The sequence below is a fragment of the Nipponia nippon genome, unplaced genomic scaffold (genome assembly GCF_047370975.1).
Source record: "Nipponia nippon isolate SJK-2023a ecotype South Korea unplaced genomic scaffold, ASM4737097v1 scaffold_5, whole genome shotgun sequence".
In the NCBI taxonomy this organism is placed as follows: Eukaryota; Metazoa; Chordata; class Aves; order Pelecaniformes; family Threskiornithidae; genus Nipponia; species Nipponia nippon.
This window is the reverse complement of record NW_028262369.1, coordinates 14,776,901-14,797,260: the sequence shown is the minus strand read 5'-3', so window position 1 is coordinate 14,797,260 and position 20,360 is coordinate 14,776,901. Positions and strand designations below refer to the sequence as shown.

The following is a 20,360-nucleotide window of genomic DNA, read 5'->3' as shown; positions in this document are numbered from 1 at the left end:
GGCTGGCTTTGCATTCCTGTCCTCATAGGGCTGTATGCGTTGGCACCTGTTCCTCCAAGAGTGGAATTCAATGATGCTTTCTGTGCTTGCCTGAAAGGTGATAAATGAACACTCATGAATACTTATGCTGAAGCATAAGCCAAAACATTGTGTCAAATCGTAGGGAAAGCATGGTTGTATGCTGTCTCTGCAGTATGGAAACTCTCTGGTTTTGGCTGGAGTGTCTCTCCTGAGTTCCAGTAGCTGTGCTCAGTAGCATCTATATTTCACTCTTGATGAGCCTTGAGGGACAAGGTTGTCATCTAATAGCAGGATATCTTCTGCGCCCACGGTCAGGGCCCTATCTGTGTCTTGCATAAGGTATTCCTGCAAAGTCACACTCTTTCAGAAGAGGCTGACTTGCACAGGGAACCTTCTCTCCTCTAGAATGCACTGCACATTAATAAAAGAAAATGTATCATCCCTGAGATACTGAACATTCAGGACTTCTCTGCAAAAATTAGGAAGTACTATGTATGTGGCTTGTTCAGAATGATTTTTGCAGCAGCTTGACTCGTGCTGAAGTTTGGGGTAGAAGCATCTGTGCATAAGTGTTGATGAGTGACTGTTTCATGCATGTGCCGTTCTGGTCTTTTGAGCTATGGTTTCTGCGTGTGTTTTGCTCAGAGGGCCAAGGGAGGTAGGAGTGGCTGTAACGGTAACCTGCAGAGGAACCAGTGACCTTTGAGCACTTCTTCCCTGTTGCTGCAATGCAAATGTGAAGATTGCTTTTTCAGATGTTTCCGTGATTGTGCCCTGTAATTTCAGTTATTTACTTTTAACAAATAGCTAACTTTGCTTACTTTACTACAGACTGGATAAACCTCAGGGACGAAGGTCTTATCATGATATCAGATTCCTCGGATGAAGAATTACCTCTGTTGCTGGAAACGCCAGCAGAGCAGCAGCATGAGGAAGATGACGATGATGTAGTCATCTTGGCAGAGGTAATTTTTCATTCTTGTACTTGCCCTGCTTTATTCATGGCCTTTATAGCCAGCTCTTGTGCAAATATCTGATGCATTCTATTGAGAGTCCTGTCTGGTTACAGTAATTTACTTAGGACATCTGAAATGAATGTTGAAATGATGGCATTTTGCTGGCTTTAAGTGTTTAATCATATTTTGGGCACAGGAGGAGAGAACTAGATTGTTAAACTGTGTTGTATTTAAATTAATACTTAACGAAGGCTGTAGCTTCCATAAAGTCATCTATGTTAATCCAGAAAGGTGGAGAGCTTTGTAAGATGACTCCATGTTCCTTAGACGGCGGGTTTTCAAAACATGCTTTGTTTGGCTTTGTATGCTTTATATTCCTCTATGCTGTTTGGATTCTTCTTGGGCTGTTGCAGGCGCTTATGTTTTTGCAGTTTTACAAAGCCAGCCCACCTGATAAATCCCTTTCCACTGGCACAGGCAGTCACACAGAGGAGCGCCAAAGGCTTTAGCTTACCCTGATTATCTTAAATGTCTAATTTCATATCTAAGCTATATTAAGAGTATATTCCACTTTTCTGTTAAAGTAACCAGAGGCATTGAGAAAATGGGTTGCAAAGCTGACCTTTCTGTTTCTTAGTTGAAAACAGTAGCAGAGGACATTCAGACTCTGTTGGCATACAGTAGTCTGTTTGCCAGAGGCAAGAACAAGGCCAGAGGTTGTTTTGAGCTTGGGGTCCTGCCTGTTTAAATAAATTGGTGAGAATGCAAATATGCCATCAGTTAGTTCCTCCTTCCCAGACTATTTTACTGGGAGGGAAGTGGGTACTGAGGTGAGCTCAGGAAATTATTCCAGTCTGAAAGTCCTGTGCATCCCCCATTCTGCCAAATGTTCTCTTAGCACCTGGGGACAGACTGAGAATGGACTTCAGTGAAACAAAGATATGTGGGTTGCAGTTTTATGCCTTATTAAGCACCTTGCTAGACAGACTTCATCTGTTTCCCATCAGAAATTTGATTAGATGCAAAAGATCATCTGGAGCAAGGATTCTGATGTGCAGGCAAGAACTCCTACTTACTCTTGTCTGTCTTCTTTTTAGACCCCAAAGCATCAGCAGCTTTTGCGTCCCAATGTCATCAGACCTGCTGCTCAATGGCAGGGTGCAAACACTGTGGGAGAAGGAGGATCTAAAAGTGCTGTCAAGCCCATGAGGAGCATGTATCTGCAAGATGAGAACTCAGTTCTGCTGTGCCAGGCAGACCAGTATAATCACATGGTGGAGAGCAGTGCTGGACCAAGCAGGGATGAGAATATGAACTTTGCCTTGCAGCAGCCTGGACCGTCTGAGCTTAACGGCCCCAGGTTTGAACTTGCAAGTAACCAGGAGCCTGGCCCAAGTTTGCTCCCAGCAATAAAGATAAGTCCACAGCCTGTTGTTAACAGAGAGATCATTGGTCTGGAGAATGCAGACCTTCCACCACAACAGGAAGAAAAGGTGGAAGCCCAGGGATGGCAAGGAGAGGACTTGGAGCCGGAGCAAAACCTTGGAGGACCAGCTGCTGCGACTACCACAGACCAGGAGATCCATGAGAACAGCCAGCTGGATCACCCATACTTCCAGCCTTTGGAAGGCCAGCCATATGCTGTAGTAAATGGTTGGGCTCCTCAGCAAGGGCAGCCTGAAGCAGACCCAGGATCTTTAAGGGCATATGGAGAGGAGACTCCTGGGCCAGCCTTCCCCCGACCCGAACCACAGCAGGATGGGATTCCAGGTCCCGCTTCGCCCCAGCCGGCACATCCACCAGAAGAAACGGGTCAGCAGGCAGCGATAGACAATGAACAGCCAGGTCCAGCATTCCCCACACAGGGCTCTCACGAACTTGGCTCTAGTAATGTGCCAGAACAAGGAGCTGCTGGGCAGGACCAAGACCTCACTGCGCTGCTCATCAGAGAGACGGTAAGTATTCCAGGGCTTGTTTGCCTTCAGCGAGCGTGTTATTTTCAGACAGGTTTTTCAAGGTGTGTAGTGTTTCGCATGCTCAAAGCACAGCCCTATTGACTTCAGCTGCAAATCATCTTCATTTTGGCCGAGACTCAGCTATGCACGAGGTGAGGAGCATGCAATGAACTGTCTTGGAGAACTTTGGTTTGAAAGACTAACCCCAGCCCTATGGCAGAAGTGGTGACAGGATGCGAATCTTGAGGGCGCTGTTTGCTTCAAGGCGGGCTATTGGCCAGGGAGATTTAACAGAGCTGATTGCAGGGTCTCAAGGGCACAGTGAGGTAAAATAATATGGGTCTGTTCCCTTAAAGGCTACTGCCCTCTCAGTTCTGCTCATATGTTTTTGTCTGGCTGATTCCTATCCCAAATCTGTAGAGCTTGGTTTAGGGATGGATGTAGAGCTAAACGAGCAAAACTGGGACACTAAACACTGGTAGAGGGATAGAGGGGTGGGGGTAGAGAAGGCTGAGAGACACGTGGCTGAGAGCCATGGCTGCTTTCAGCTGGCTTTCCTGGAGTACTTTGGTCCGTGGCTGTGTAAAGGCTGCATGTTAACTCCACACGCTCCTTTCTCACTCTGCGTGTGAAGCTTAGCACGAGGGGCACTACCTACAAGAACTGGACCACCAAGAAGGGTACTCCTTAACCTTTGGTATGTTCAGCAGCTTGGGCCACATGGTGTATATTTAAAACACAAAACAAATGTGGTGGTGCTTCACATCTGATGTTTTCCCCTCCACTGCACACTCCTCCCCTTGATTGCTAGGGAGGAAGGGTCCCTTTTGATACCTTATGGAATACTTTTTTTTGAAAACAAATGTACTGCATCTGTATCTTACACCACCACCCCCATCCCCTCCAAGTCTTTCTTCCCCATCCCATATCTGATTCTATTTGGGAAAACTGGGGTTGAGGAAAATATTCTTTAAGTAGCAGCCCAACAAAGTTCAGTTCTTTACAAATGAGACTTTGTTGATCAGTGACTTGCTTTGAGATGGGCAAGTAGATATTCTTGCATTGTCAGGGTTGCTTGACAATCCTGACCAGTCCAGTCTTGCAAAGCAAAATATCATGTGGTGCAATCGATTGCAATACCTGTACAGAAACCCAAGGAGAGAGAGGAGCAAAGGGTGCTCTTTGCTACGTGGCTAATGCTGGGAGAGCTTTCACAGAAATGCCAGTAGGGGTTTGTTGTCTGTTCTGATCTCATTCCTAGTGTGTCTGGGTGCTTTGGGTGGGTATATGTATTGTGGGTTTTTTCCTTTGGAATGTTGTATTTCAGCACACAATCTGGAACTCCTTAATCTTCTGTCTGAAGGTAAATATTAGCTTTTCTTGTGTTGTAGATCATACCTACATGCCTCTCTTCTTTCCATCCAGCCTGAATCACTTGTTAGGCCAGCTGCTCTTGGCCATTCACATCACTACCCATATTCTTCTTCTGAGAAAGAGCTGTTAGCAATCATCCTGTGGAGCAAAGGAAAGCCAGCAGCTTGCAGTATCCAGGCTGAATGGTTATAAATGGTCTCTTGAAAGCCATTTTGGCCCTTGTCTCAGGAGCGTGCTGGATAATTACTTATAAATCTCTGTCTTTGGTCCTGTTGCTAGGTTGTGCTACACAGCTTCTCTAATACCTACGTAACCTTTAGCTTTTCCTACTGTAGGAAGCAAGATTCCCAGATGTGAAGAAGGAATATATTGAAGAGCTAATCAGCATCAAGAACTGCTATGACTTAAATGTGTAAGTATAGAGCTAAGAGCCAGGGTGTATCAATGAACAGTCTGGCTGCAGTCACATTTCCATTTCCCCACCTGCTAATGATGCTGTTCTAGAGCATATCCAGGCTGGGAGTCAGCACTGCATTGACAGTGCCAAAGAGCAGAGTTTTTTGTTTGTTTTTTTTTTCCTTCTAATAGAGCTTTTCTTAAATCCTCTCTAATTCTGACATTGTGCTGTAGCTTCTCTGCTTTTAAGATCATTTGCTTATTTAAAGATATTACATATAACTTCCTCTTAACTATTACTAGGGTTCTGAAAAAGAGTGTCAGGATTAAGGTATTGAGATGACTTTTATATAACATAGTACGAAGGTGGGTTGGTGAGCTTTGAGTTGGAGAAAATAGTTTCCTACCTCTTCATTTCACTGGCTTTTGGATTTTTCCAGGTAAAGCTGACACCGTTTTGGACTCCCTTATTTAGTGTCATGATGTTGGCTTTTATCCCCTTTACTTAATCAAGTAGCAGTGGTACTGTTTGAGTTCTCTCACATCACTTTTTGCAGATAAAATAGAGCAAACATATTTAAGGGCTGGTAGGATTGATTCTAGATATCTGTTGAGGGACTGATTTTGGTCAAACTGAGCAGAAACATGAGCCAAGAAGAGAAGTAAAAGGACTGGAAAAATCAGCGTGAGGACTGTTGCTTTCCCAGTTGTGTTAGCAGCTGAAGAATACCTTCATGTTCATCATGCTTGATATTTCTGGGAGTCATGTTAGAATCAAAAGTTTAAAAAAAAGTCATTAACCTTATTGATAAGTTGCATCATCTCCCTGCTCTTTTGGGGAAAGCTTGCACAGCTGAAGAGCGAAGGATTGTGTGTGTTGGCACCAGCAACACAGAAGGGAGAGTGGTTTGAAGTAAATCACTTGTGACTTGTGTCTGATGCTAGGTGACCCCTCTCTCTTTCTCTCTCTGCAGCTGTCACTGCTATCTCAAACATGTTGGAACTCATTATTATGTGATACAAGAATGAAGAATAGGTGTTGGTTGCCAGAGTATTCACTCTATCTTGTATGAATCCGATGCCCTTTCCAGTTAAGAAGGGCACTAATTAAGCAGCATTCAAGTGTGTGAGGCTTAGAATTAGTTATTGGACCATAAATAAGTTAACTGGCAAGGAATTAAGGATGACCCCATCCATTGGGCCCAGATTTCCTATCGTGCTGCCTTTGCCTGTGTTGTGAAGTCATGTCTCCATGGCTTCTTGGTTAGAAAGTCAACAGACTGTAACTTCTTTCTTCTCTTTCGGAAATGCTTCCCCTGCAGCAGTGGCGTGGTCAGCATGAGAGAAGCTTTCAGGTGCCCACACCACGTACTTGGTGCACCTCAGTGTGGATGGTTGCGTTGGGACTATAGAAGACCGGTAGGGCCATTCCTCGGGGCAATCAGGCTGTTGAAGTTAGGCATCTGGCTGCAGGACCCTCTCACAGATTGTGTGAAAAAACTCATTGTTGTGTCCTGCGGGGATTTAGCGAAGCCTGAGAGAATTAAATCCCAGCATTGGCTTCTATCAGTCTTAATGTGTTCCTTCCCTTTTTGCTCCTGAAATCTCTCCTCTCCTATTGTGTGCCACAGACCCAGTGAGATGAAAAGGTGCTTACAGGCTTCCCTGTAGGCCATCTACAGTGTCTGCTCAGCGGTGCGTTACCCACTTACTGGATGATAAAGATTTCTTTTCCATATTTTTATTCCTTTAACCAAACTATCTTTTGAGTTGTCACTGCATCTTTTGTATGAGAACAAATGGGTCAAAGCACTGGTCAGCCTTGCTGGCAGGGTCTCTTTGATCTCCGTGGTGCGTCAAGCTGAATCAGGCTTGAAATATAATAAATAAGGGTGGCTGGGTTTGGGCAGGGATGAGGCTTTTAACTGGCTCTGTGTCCTGTGGTGCAGATATTAATGAACAGTGCTGCAAGTGTGCGTGCGTTGCGCGCTGGGACCCACTTAACTAATTGTCAGACATTGAAGGTTAACATCTCTGAAAACCCTGAGCATTGAAATGGCAACATGCAGAATAGTTCAAATGTATTCTGACTGTGCCCCAGCTGAAACCCTTGCATTTGAGCTGCAGTGATTTGAGCTCCTTGAAGTTTCTGTTTTGTTGGATTAAAACAGTTATCTTTTACAAAAGGGATGGGGGAGCGGGCTGGAAGCTATTAAATGCTTAGTGCCAAGATATTTTGTTGTTTTCTGAAATGATCGTCTTAAAACTTTCAACTGATGTGAAAGATAAGATGTGGAAGCTCCCCTTAGCAGGGTATCATCTATTCAGCTTTTGTGTGCAGAAGCATTCACACTCAGTCAAAAGCTTCTGGCTCAATATGTCAATACCTGATTAAACAAAAAGAAATGCCTCTGCTTTGAATGTGAAAGCAGGGCTAAAGTAAGCATGCCTTGATAGTGGCTTAATGCTTCAAGCCAGTTCGGATTTCTTAATTAGGGACTGATTTCTGACATCAGGAATGTAAATTAGCTTCAATTATGTCTTTGCTGCAACCTAGCACCTTCTCATTCAAAAAGTTTTACAAATGTTAATTGCTTGTCCCAGCTCCTTTCAGAAGGATATTATTCTACAGCTGGGGAAACTGAGGAACAGCTTATGTTACTTCACCCAGGTAGTACAGCTGGTTAGAGATGGTTGAGAATAAGCTGTGAAAGTCTGATTTAGACAGCCTACAGCAAGCTTCCCTTTCAAAGGGCTTCTGAAGTATTTGTGGATCTCCGGCAATGGGTTATTCTGAAACTACTTGCTAGAGTCTTTTCTAAGCTGAAATACTCAATTAAACTAAATTTACCTGACAAGGTTATGATTGTTTGTGATAGGACCTCAGGTATGCTGCGTTTACAGGCTAGTATGCATTTTTTCCAGCAATTTTTAGTGATTATTTTCTAAATGCTGTTCTCACTAGACCAGTTTCTAGTGTGAATTGGACGATACTGGTGTCATTTCAAGCTTTATGACAATGAAACGTGTTCAGAGTACGTTATATGTAAACACAGTTTAAACTTGTTTCTATCTCTGCTCTAATGTTAAAGTAGGTAGAGACTGGAGGCTTTAATTAAAACTTGGATCTGTAAACTTCTGTCAAGGAAGACCATCAACGTTTCACAAGTTTTGTAGGGGTTCGTATGCTTTTTTTCATAGATGCATTTGTATTAGTAACAGCTAGATTTCGATTAATGCTGCTAATGCTGTGACTGTTCTTTCTTGTATGGTCTTCATAATGTTAATTCCAGAACAGTAGAAAGTTAGTACACCTTGACTCTTTAGTCTTGCAGGGTTTGACACATGCTCAAAGGAGACATCGCTTTGCACGGTTTTGCCTGTGGGTGTGAGTGAGGAAGTAAGCCGGGGGCATGAGTGGGGAAGTTCACCTCGGCCATGGAGAGATGTAGGTTGGTTAGTAGCTCACCCGTACAAGCTTCTCTTACGTAAATGTAATTGTTGGAAGACAAAACTATTTGCTTTTTCTTCTGCAGTCATACAGCCGATCATTCTTTACTTAATTCCAAGTCGTTTACTTTGTTTGCTCTAGTCTGAGACCTCCCTTGGTTCTTACAGGGCAGGTTGTGATTTCCTTGCCCAGCCTCTTAATTATAAGATACTAAAAACTGGACAAGCAAGGAATGAACCTGAGTTCCCAAACCCTGAATTAACTATATTTATCTTTGCAGACTTTGTAACTTTCTTCTGGAAAATCCAGATTACCCAAAGAAGGAAGGCAGAGTGGTTTTAAATCCCAGCAGCAGCCTGCTTGCCAGCCAAGATGAGACAAAGGCAAGTGAGAGTGTCTTCATGTACAGCATGCCTCCCATCCAGTCTGTTCAACCTGAGCAGATCTTGGGATGTCTGGTTCTGTTCATTTGAAGTCCATTTGACAAAAAATTCTCTCTGAGCTGCTTTGAGTATGTTGAAATAAGTGTGTGTGGCCTCAGAGACAGAGAAATGTCAAATACCTCTTTCTACTCTTGGAAGCATCTCTCAACCTCAAGCCAATAAAGCTGTTCACCCTTTATAGTTAACCTAAATGCATCCTCTCCTCACTGTCTTGTGCAGCCACACACAATGGCTTTAAACTGCACAGTGTGGGTCCTGCTAGGAGCAGAGCTGCAGTGTGGTGCAGCTCAGGGCAGGTTACCCTGCACAAGTGCATAGGCCAGTAGGCTATGCTCTAAGCTGAGGGTTAGATAGGTGCTCAGAACTGGGTGCCATGTAACCTGAATTTTGAGTGGTCTTGCAGAAGGTCCTGATCACCAAAAGAGTGGTTTGGGGTGTTCTTGTTTGTATTTATAGCAGCCTTTTTATATCTTTCACATTTTCTCCTTAGGTGCCTAAAGTGGACTACTTCGACTTTTCCAAACTTGTCCCACTTGATCAGCGATGCTTTATTCAGGCAGCTGACCTCCTTATGGCAGACTTCAAAATGCTGAGCAGCCAAGACATTAAGTGGGCACTACATGAACTCAAGGGACACTATGCAATCACGCGAAAGGTTCTCCAGTTCAACTCTGTTTTCTTTCCTAGGGCTATCTCCCGTGTCTGTGGAGAGCAGCGCGATGTCTTCTGCCATACTGTATCATCTGCTAGTGTGTGGTTATGGGTTTTTTCATAATTTTCCTTTTGAGGAGTATTAATCCATTTAGTAGAGACTTAAAAAATTTATTGGCCAGGCAGAATGCTGCAGGAAGTTTTTACTTTTCTCTAATAGGAGAACTGGGGAAACACTAGCTAGTTGATGGTAGGTGATGCATTAAACTGAGGAGTGTTCCTGTACGTTGCTGCTGAAGTGCAGTGTAATTGCCAATAAAGCCTAGACATTTAGCTAAATCTTAAAACATTTAACTGCTGCTATTAGTTAACTGACTGCATGTCTTATTATAACTTGTGGAATGAGTTCTATATTCCTCATAAAAGAGTTTCACTGTAATGGAGCTGTGAAGAAACTTGGTTGAAGTATCAACAAACTGAATGTAAATGTGACTTCAAGCTTTTGACTTGGATCTGCTCCTCTGATATGCCCTGCTTGCTTGAGCTTTCTCCACTATTCCAGGACTTAACTAAAAGAACTACTCCTTGTCTCTTCGCTTGCCTGATTGAGCACTGCGTATTTTAACTTCTCTTTTTTTTTTTTTTTTTTTAATAAAAAACCAAACCCAACAACAAAAAAAAAGCTAAACCAGCTCTGTTGCATCAGAGCGGACACCAGCTGTATTAGAGTTAATAGCAGATGTGGTGTGCAGTATCACTCAATGATTTTGTTTTTATGGAATGATTGCTTTATGAGTACATAAAGCAACAAGGTGAGCAAAGGAAAGAGGTATCCTTGCCTCTATATGGGGTATTTGACTTTCCAGTTTTGGATCACTTATGCACATGTTTGTACTGTGCTTCAATTTAAAGTATGTGCTTCTGCTTTCTTCCAGAGGACAGGATTTAAGTCTGTATGTTGTTTTTTAGGCCTTTTCAGATGCCATCAAAAAATGGCAGGAGCTGTCTCGTGAAACCAGTGGGAAACGAAAAAGGAGGAAAGAAATGAATCAGTATTCATATATAGACTTCAAATTTGAGCAAGGTAAATTCCAAACCATATGTATCATGCTCTCTGCATGGTAATTGTAGGCAGAACTGGCTTGCAGCGGAAAGTACTGTTGTTGAAAAGGGATGTGGTCCCAAAACAGCTATGTTTCTGTCACTGTCTGGTACGTGGTTTGGAGATATTCTTCATTAGTACCTCTGCTTGGTACGATGCTGTTTGAGATGCTGAAGTTAAGCAGCTGGTGGTGTACGGAGGAAAAGAGATTTAAGCTTTGTTCTGTCTGCTCCATCCCATTTCATTGTGCCTTTAACTCTGCTTTAGGAGATGTTAAAATTGAGAAGCGCATGTTCTTCCTGGAGAATAAGAGACGGCACTGGAGGTCCTATGACAAGCTCGCTCTTCTCCCACCAGTGCTACTGGAGCAAGAATTCTATGAGCAGAAAGTTAAAGAGATGGCAGAGGTGAGTGGTAGGAGCTGCTTTGATCTTGTGGTGCAAATGACTTCCAACTACTGTAGACGTCTTGGCCCTAAACATGGAAATCTGCTTCTTGGAGAAATTCAAGTGCTGAACAAAATGTTGAATAACTACCTTTGCCGCTTTACTACCTGTTTAACATGTATGACTTTTCCAAACTAACTTGTTGTTGGAGTGTCGTAGTTTAACCCCACCCGGCAACTAAGCACCACCCAACCGTTTGCTCCCTCCCCCCCCCCCCCCCGGTGGGATGGGGGAGATAACTGGAAGAGTAAAAGTGAGAAAACTCGTGGGTTGAGGTGAAGACAGTTTAATAGGTAAAGCAAAAGCTGTGCACGCAAGCAAAGCAAAATAAGGAATTCATTCACTACTTCACATCTGCAGGCAGGTGTTCAGCCATCTCCAGGAAAGCAGGGCTCCATCGCATGTAACGGTTACTTGGGAAGATGAACGCCATCACTCCAAACATCCCCCCTTCCTCCGTCTTCTCCCAGTTTTATATGCTGTGCATGAGGTCATATGATATGGAATATCCCTTTGGTCAGTTGGGGTCAGCTGTCCCAGCCGTGTCCCCTCCCAGCTTCTTGTGCACCCCCAGCCCACTCGCTGGTGGGGTGGGGGGGAGGCAGAAAAGGTCTTGACTCTGTGCAAGCACTGCTCAGCAATAATGAAAACATTCTCTGTATTATCAACACTGTTTTCAGCACAAACCCAAAACATAGCCCCATAGTAGCTACTATGAAGAAAACTAACTCTACCCCAGCCAAAACCAAGCACAGAATGTCATATTTACTTCAATATGTTGCTGCTGAAAACCTTCCGTATATCTGCTAGTGACGATGTATAGTCCATGATGCAACACTGGTCTGGACTTTTTTTTTTTTTTGCTACAAAGTAGTAAAAGCTCTACTAATTAATTATTTCCTCTAATTGTTAGCAGGCTTCTCTGCTTCTTTAGGGCTTGTAACTGCAGCTCAGTGTTGGTGGCGAATAATGACCAGGCCCAAGGCAGTCTGTCCACTCACTCTGCCTTCCACAGGCTGGCAGTCCTGTGTCTCCAGAAGGTCTTGTCCTGTGCTGAGGACCACGTGTTTTGAATCAGAACCCTCGCTGATGTGTTTTCTTCCCCTCGTTGTCTGAGGGAAGACTGAATTCACAACTTTGCACCTACAGTCCTTTCTAAAGTAGCTTCTTAAAGGTCCTTGTCTCTTAGGCAGATGGATAGTGTCTCCTTTTAAACACAAAGCTAATGTTCCTTGGGGGTTTCTCTGGAGGGGCCCGTTGGGTGACATCATCTCTGCCCATGGAAACCTGAACCAGCAGCCCTCCACAGTATAGAATTCGGTTCTCCCATCTGTTTTAGCTGAATCATAAATAGCTTAATGGATTGGAAGGATGGGCTGAGTGATGTGGTAAGCAGACAGTGAGCCTTTTATGGTGGGTTGTAAGTCCTGAGATAATGTAAAAGAGTGTAGACGCTGGAAAAATGCTTTATCTAGTCTGTAAATACAGATGCATATGTCTCTCTTACAGCATGCAGACTTTCTCCTCGCTCTGCAGATGAATGAGGAGCAGTATCAGAAGGTCAGTATCTATAATGTGGTCTCTGGAGTTCAGCTTATGCATAGACACTGTTTTGCACTTACTACTTCAGACTCTTTTGTCTTCTGGAATGGAGCTTTTCTGAAGCTGCGTTTGCACTGTGCTGCTTTTGCTGAGCTGGCAAAACCTGCATAGCGTGTGTTGGCTGGCTTTTAGAAAAGGTAGACAAGAGCTGAGTCCAGCAAGACACTATTGATGCATGTAATGATCTGTAGTAATTCAGTCAGCTGCTGCTTGTATCTTTACTGGCCAGAACAAACATTGCAACAGAATAGTACCAGGTTTGCTGTTGCTACCACTGTTATGGCTGTTTAAAACAGATTTGCTGTTGTTGGAGCTCTGCCAGCGGAAAGGCCTTCCTCATTTGCAGAAAGGACTCTTTGAACACCTGAAAATCAGGTCTTTCCCTTTAAACAAAGAGAGAAAAGTTAGAGATCAGTTCAGCAGCTGTGGATTACCTTTTCGTTCTCAATGCCCATTTCTCTTCAAACTTTGGAGGAGATGTTGGACCTTTGAAGAACTGGGCATACTTACTCCTTAACAGTGGCAAGCTTCTCTGCTCCTGCACTGAAGAGACCGAGACAAGGTCTCTCCAGGCAGGTGGGTAAATGTTCCTTTAGAGGGCAACAGATCCGAAGCTTGGTTTTCCCCATGTGAATGGTATGTACTCGCTGCTGTTGCCCTGTGATTGCAGCTTCCCAAACTGTCAGGGTTTAACCCCAGCCGGCAACCAAGCACCACCCAGCCGCTCGCTCACCCTCCCCCTCCTGGTGGGATGGGAGAGAGAATCGGAAAGGCAAAAGTGAGAAAACTCATGGGTTGAGATAAGAACATTTTAATGACTGAAATATGATAATAATAATAGTGAAAAGGAAAACAACAACAAAGAACAAAAACCCAGGAGAAACAAGTGATGCAACTGCTCACTACCCACCAACCAATGCCCAGCCAGTCCCTGAGCAGCGATCACTGCCCTCCGGCCAGCTCCCCCCAGTTTATATACTGAGCGTGACATCATATGGTATGGAATAGCCCTTTGGCCGGTTTGGATCAGCTGTCTCAGCTGTGCTCCCTCCCAGCTTCTTGTGCACATGGCAGAGCATGGGAAGCTGAAAAAGTCCTTGACTAGTGTAAGCACTACTTAACATCCTGATGTTTTAGTTGTTGCTATCAATATTATTCTCATACTAAATCCAAAACATGGCACTGTACCACCTACTAGGAAAACAATTAACTCGTATCTCAGCCGAAACCAGGACACGAACCCAAGATGCTTCTCTGCCTGTGAGCTAAGAATTATTAAAACACCTTGTGTTCTGTAGCTTTTTGGAACCTGTCAAGCAGGACACGTAGATACTAAGTTACTTAAAACTGAGTTTCTGGTTGCGCTTAGTGAGTTTTGGCAACCAAATAGGTTATCTAATGGAATGGTGTGTATCTGTTGCACTTTTTTTGAATTAATGCTGGCATTGTTTATGGCTTGCAGCTTTATGTGCCTGTATGTTGCTATAGCTATCGATGTTTTGATGATGATGATGCTAATACCTCTGTTCATGGCTGCAGGATGGTCAGATGATAGAGTGCCGCTGTTGTTACGGGGAGTTTGCATTTGAAGAGCTAACTCAGTGTGCAGATGGTCACTTGTTCTGCAAGGAGTGCCTAATTAAATATGCTCAGGAGGCAGTCTTTGGCTCTGGGAAGGTAAGAATTTCCCAACTGGATGAGGGGAAAATGGGTAAATTCCTATTAGGAGATCACATTGCTATTTGCGTAGTGTTGTTGCTTAAATGAGATGTAACTGTGCTTCCCAGGAAATATTTGAATAGAATTGTGTCCTAAAATGCATATCCAACAAGTCAGTCTCGCCATCAAATGAAGCTAACAGCTTCACAATGGGATCTTTGCTGAATAGGACTTTAGTTTTGCTAACCTCCATCTTTCATGCTCTATGCTTAGCAACTTGGATTACTAGGAAAACTTTCTACAGCGTTCATAGTAACAATAATAACGTGCAGTCGTCTGGTTTTTATTTTCTACTTAATAAACCGATGGTATCTGCACAGAGAACTTGCTCTTATCTCTTACTTGGCCAGTCTTCTCCTAGCTAAGAGTGTCCTTCATAATATCACTGTGATCCCAGCTTAATTTGGGGGTTGGTTCCTCTATGACACTACTAAGCTTCTTAGTCTCCAACTTAGCAATTATCCTGGTACTTAGCTGAGCTATAAACAAGCCATTAACCTGCTCTGAGGTGTGCATGCTCCTTTGCCTTATATGGCAAAGATATGATGGTCAAATTGTGAGATGCTTTGTACTCTGGGATCTCTATTTCATGTAAACATATAAACTGGCAGCTGTATTTTATACGACTGTATTGACAAGAATGCAACATGCTGTTCGTGAGCAGAGTGCTAGTTCTCAGCAGAGACCGTACAGTAATAACAGGCTGCTATGTGGTCACAGTGGACTTGGAGTGAGTGAACCAGCTATCAACATGCTGTTCTTCATGCTCAGTGTTTGTTTGAGGCCTGATCTGTTTAACTAGTCTTGTTCTTTCCATAGCAAACCTGTTCTCTGGCAGTCATCTGCTGACTTAAGCTCTGTTATCTCTGAGCAAGGCTCTGCGCTGGTTTATTTGGGAATGTTCTGGGTACTGATTTTTTTTTTGTCGCTAGCATCATACTGACCCTGAGCTCTCTCTTTCCAACCCTAGTCAGAGCTCAGCTGCATGGAGGGCAGTTGCACGTGTTCATTCCCCACCAGCGAGCTGGAGAAAGTGCTTCCAGAGAACATCCTCTGTAAATACTATGAGCGGAAAGCCGAGGAGGAGGTGGCTGCTGCCTGTGCAGATGAGCTTGTCAGGTGAGTGTCCAGCAGAGGATGCAGACTGCACTTACTGTTGTAGAAAACTGTTCCCTGAAACCCTAAATGTGTGCTGACTGTGAGATAGGTAGCTTTCAAAGAGTTGTATTATAAATTCAGGCTTCTGCCTTCCCAGGTCTGTTTTTATTCAGGTTGGTCTGCCTTTGACTAGGAGCAGATTAAAATTCAATAGACTTGTCTCCCCCAAGACTTGCTTGCCAGCTCTGTACTGATCCTCTAAATTACATGGTCAAAAGCAGTGCTGAGCATATAACATTTTGATTGCAAAGAGGAAAGCGATCGAAGAAATATGAGCAGAAAGGCAGTAGTCAGCACATCCTGCTGGCAAGTGTTTGGTTGGCAGCCTTATTAACTACCACGTAGCTATTTGACTAAATCCGCTTTCAGCAAAGATATGTTTGGCACTCTGCATTAATGGCATCCTATTTTGGGCTGCAGGTGTCCGTTCTGTAACTTCCCAGCTCTACTGGACAATGACGTGAAGCGGTTCAGCTGCCCTAATCCCCGCTGCAGAAAGGTAATTGGGGGATACTTTGCCATTTGGTGTCTTCTGGAATGTTGGGCAGGAGAGCTGGGAGGACAACTCACACTTCCTAGTAGCAGGTGAATGAATATCTAATGTGGCTGCATGGGGCAGCAGTCAAAGTGTATGCTGGATCCTACTGATGTTCTATAAAATTGTGTGGCTGGACAGATGAGACAACAGTATTCCTTTCTTTCCTTGAAGATGTTGGCTGAAAAAGCTTCTAGATGCCTTAGGTTGCTGCCTGGCGTATACAGAAATGTTTTAGGTGAACAGGGGGCTGGGTGTTTAAAGGGCATAAAACCAAATTGTAATCCTTTATCTAATGAAAATTCTGGAGAATGAGCTGAAACAACCTTATGTGCTATCCTTAAGAGAATTGGCATCTGCATTTTTCTTTTATGCCGTCACCTGAATACAGATTCAGTTTGAAGTGACAAAAAACTTGTTTGAAGAGCTCACTGAAATGTGTCCATTCAAAGGGCAGAAGATCTTTGTGCTTCTCTCAAAGTTTGCTAATAGCCATAACGGGAGAATCGTCAGGCCCAATGAGGGGACGGAGTGGGGAAAGCTTGCTGCTGCTGCTTCTGCACCATCTGTTCTGGGGAAAAACAGAAGCATAGAAATGTGTTTCCCAGTCTCCTGAATGTATGCAGAACCCCACTTACATCTGGTGCCAGTGAGCCGAGGCCAGTACAGCATCAGTGTTTAGCACTGAAGCTACAAGGCGTCTTGCGTAACTTTAGCCACAACAGTGAATTCTCATGCAATATTCAGGGAACTGCCTGTCCCCCAGCAGAGATTTCTGCTAATCACTGAAATTCCTCTTGAGTGCCTTAACCTTATGCTTGTAGCTGCCATAGCTTTGGGTTCTTGTATTGACGTGATCCCACTGTTTGCCTGTACTGAGAAAGTAATAGGAAGTCAAATTCTGTTTTCTGGAGAAATGGAAGTTGCCAGCAGTGAACTTTGCACTCTGTAGTGAAAATTGAACTTACTGGCAGGGGAAAGCTGCTTATGAAAGATGCACAATTCCATTTTAGATCTCTAATCTCCAGATATGTTTTGCTAACATCTACCTCTAGCATTTGGGAAAGAAAGCTGATTCTGATGGATCATCCAAGTGTCATGAGCAAAGAGGTTTGCTAGTCACTAGGTGGCAATGTTGATTCACGTTTAAATCAATTTTTTTTTTTTTTGGTGCAAAACCAGAGTTGTTTTCAAAATGTACACATGTCAGCACCACAGAACAAAATTCAGGCTTGAAGAACATGAACGCTTCAATGTGCAAAACAAATTGAAGTTGCTTTTTTTCCTAAAATGTGTAATGTGGCACAATAACTGTGGCAAGAGGGGTCAGTGCTGAAATGTTCCTTTCCTTCTGGTTTGCTGTTTCATTTCCTTCCTAGCATACTGCCTGTCCCCCCTCCCTGGGGTTGCAGCATTCCAGTGGGCCGGATTTCTGGTTTCCTGGACAGCTTGTGTTGATTCATTAGCTGAAAATCTGCTGAGTAGCTTTGTGCTCTTCTAAGAAGTCTTGAACGACTTTAGGATTTGAAGACGAGGGCGAGGAATTCGGATAGCAGGATGTGGTGTTGTCTCACAGCAGCAACTTCAGTGTTTCTTCATATTCCCACTATCTTGTCTCTCTCCAGAATGAAGAATTTCAGTTAATGCTCTTGCTTGCAGGAAACTGTTGCCCTTAGGGAGGAAAGGGCTAATCTAGGGAACTCTACAGAGGCTGGAGAGGATGCATTGGCTTTGCTAGCAGTGCCTCTGGCAGACTCTGTGGTGGTGATGACTGATCCTGGAAGGAGTCCCTCTCTGGTTGGAAGGACTGCACAGCTGAACCTAAAGCGAGGGGAAGTGTGGAAAGGGAAAGGTCAAAATGTGCCTCTCCTGAAACCTCAAGGCTCTTCAAGGGAGGGGAGAGGAGGACCAGATGGTGGTCCTGTTGTATTTCTGTGCTCCATCACCTGGATCTTTTGTCTTGCTTTGAGAGTTCATGTTGATACTCTGAGGCTTTCCTTTAAATCTTGGAGAGAGCTTCGTTCATATTTGGGCCAGCTATGGTTGTATTGTAAAGTAAGTGATGGGAACCAGCTGGAAGCCTTCATTTTGACTGTATATATGTATCTTGGGATCAATAGTAAGAAGAGCTCCAGGCATACCCAGGTCACTGCTTATGCATCTCGCCTGTAGTTCCAGTCATTTGCACCTTGCAGGGACCAAAATGTGGCTAATTGTAACCTCAGCAACAGGCAGAGCTGCCAGTTGCCTTCCGTGACTGAACGGCTGCTTGGAGAGCATGCAGATGAGCCTGCACCATCTGCCAGGGCCACTGTGGCTCCAGCTGTGTGGCGTCAAGTTTGGCTCCTAGTTAGGTGGCCAGGGATTGAATCTTAATATCACAAACTGCAGGGTGGAGGAAGAGCTTAATTAGCCAAGGAAAAATGTTGCCCACGCCACCCTATGGATGCTTTCTGTGTGTGTGTGTAGTCTCAGCTGGTGCTAGGGGAGAGGCAGCTTTTGCTCAGACCTGTTTCACTTTTGAGGTTTTGCTCTATAACAGGTCTCTGACCGCACGTGGAGCCAGTCTTCCCGGCGGCAGGAGGATTTGCCAGCCTGCTCAGTCAACCTCCGTCTTATTCTGTGCAGGCATCCCTGCGTGGAAGCACCACTTGAATTTCTCATCTGTAATGATGCACATTTCTCCTTCCTGTGCTCTGACAGAGCAAACCAAAGCTGGCAATCCTGGTAAAACCAGGAAAGGCACATGTTGCTTGTTGACTTGTGCAGCACTGGGAAGTGAGCGTGCACTTTTGCACGTTGGGGGAAGTACTGTTTCCCACCAGAAAAGGAAGTCCATCCTTTCTGCTCTGCCTCCCTCCTCCCAAGACCCCATATTGTTGGTGAAGACAAGGCTTTTGTTCTCGGGCTGCTTGCTGGCGAGTTGCGGGTGGGGGAGATCATCTCCCCTCTTTGCAGTCTCAGCACAAAGCACTGCAGGGCTTTCAGCCAGCGAAGAGATGGGGAGGTGAAAGCTGCTGTTGCCATGGAAATAATGCATGCACGGAGCAGCGCTGTTCCTCCGGTGCAGGAGAGCTCGAAACCCTCAACACTCAATTCATAGCCAGGCCACATTGCAGGGACTTGCATTTCCAAGACTTGTCCTTAAAACTCCTTTGCGTAGTGTAAAAATTTTGTTACTTTATTGTACCAAGTTGTCGCCTGCCTCGGTGCTGGCTGGACGCGAAGAGGTGATGGCATATGGTTGCATGGTGCTAAATTGCATCGCCCTCGGACTGGGCAGCTGCCCCTCGTGTTCAGGGCTCCTTAGTGCACCCTGTTAATGAGGCTGTGCTTGGGGAGCGGGTTTGCCTGCTGGGCATCTGAACTGCCAGGCTGGGAAACTGAGCATTCGTGTGCCTGTGTCAGATGGATAAAATCTCCACTCTTTTGCCTTTTCGTCTTCAGGTTAGGCTCTCTGGCCACAGCAATCCTTGTGTGTACTTTTAATTTGCAGGACTAAGACATGGTGTTTTAGGGGACTTCTTTTTAAGCTGCTAAAATGTCTCAGGATTGATTTCAAGGTGCTGGCTAGGAACAGATGCACCCAGCTGCTTTTAACCTTCATTTTCTGTTGGAAGTGAGACAGGTTTAAGCTTGTACAGAGCTCTGCCTAGCAAGCTGTGTCTGAACATGGCTTCTCTTAGCAGGGTGCTAACACTGCATCCACAACCTATGTTAATAAGCGTAAGTCGCATTGTACGGTTTGCCGCAACTTCAACATGAGTGGCCTTGCTGAAATAACAAACTGTTGTACGATCAACCAGGCTTAAAGTTACAGAAGCAGCTAAGGGGCGTACGGCCATGCCTGTGATCTCTGTACCTGGTGCGGTAACGGGGCGCGCAGCTGCTTGTGATTCAGAGGTAGGTAACAAGGCAACCCCAGCCACCTATGATCCAGTTACAAGTGTTTTATAGGGTGCAAGGGGAAATGTTTGTGTAATCAAGTACCCAGCAGCAGGGGATGTGTTCAGGATGACATAGCCTTCCAAGGATGTCATCCAACACATACCACAGGGCCCATTACTTCTGTGCTAGAGGCTGGCCCGTTGCTGCCTGGAGCTGCCCTGCCTGACTCCAGATGCGCTGTGGTTTTAGGCTTAAACCATATCAAGATTTGTCACTGGCAGGGTGCGTGTGCAACATGGAAAAAAAAATTGTTCTGATTGGAGAAACTGAGCTTGTCCAAAATGCCTCAGAGTAGGATGTGCATATGGAGAATTACTTAATTCTCCTTGTTTTGCAACATGTTTTCCCAGCTGTTGAAGTCTGCTGTCTCATTCAGCTTCCTGACAGCAGCGCAAACATTTTGAAGGTCCCATGGCCCCATCTCATTCTCTGTTCAGCCATTCTTATTGCTGTTCTCTGTATGCTTTTCCTTGGGCCTATTTATTTAGATTTGATTGCTACTTAGAGCTTAGCCCCACAGCTTTAGTGGAGAGCAGAGCCAAAGGTGGCACTCGCTTATGGCAAACCCCTGTAATTTCTTTCTAGTGGCAACGACCTCAAGAA

The 20,360-nt window shown here is 44.5% G+C and overlaps 1 protein-coding gene across 8 annotated transcripts in view; it reads left to right on the top strand.

Moving 5' to 3' along the window:
- Positions 1–20,360, top strand: part of RNF216 (ring finger protein 216) — an 85,986-nt gene that overhangs the window by 16,255 nt on the left and 49,371 nt on the right. For all 8 annotated transcript variants that reach the window (XR_015699253.1, XR_015699254.1, XR_015699250.1 and 5 more), the window contains 11 exons: positions 853–986; positions 2,075–2,932; positions 4,642–4,718; positions 8,434–8,536; positions 9,087–9,251; positions 10,217–10,331; positions 10,617–10,756; positions 12,305–12,355; positions 13,937–14,074; positions 15,087–15,235; positions 15,695–15,773. Coding sequence is in view for 1 of the 8 variants with exons in the window: in XM_087734443.1 (XP_087590569.1) it covers positions 853–986; positions 2,075–2,932; positions 4,642–4,718; positions 8,434–8,536; positions 9,087–9,251; positions 10,217–10,331; positions 10,617–10,756; positions 12,305–12,355; positions 13,937–14,074; positions 15,087–15,235; positions 15,695–15,773 (2,009 nt within the window). In the remaining 7 variants the exon portion in view is untranslated. The remainder of the gene's footprint in view (positions 1–852; positions 987–2,074; positions 2,933–4,641; positions 4,719–8,433; positions 8,537–9,086; positions 9,252–10,216; positions 10,332–10,616; positions 10,757–12,304; positions 12,356–13,936; positions 14,075–15,086; positions 15,236–15,694; positions 15,774–20,360) is intronic.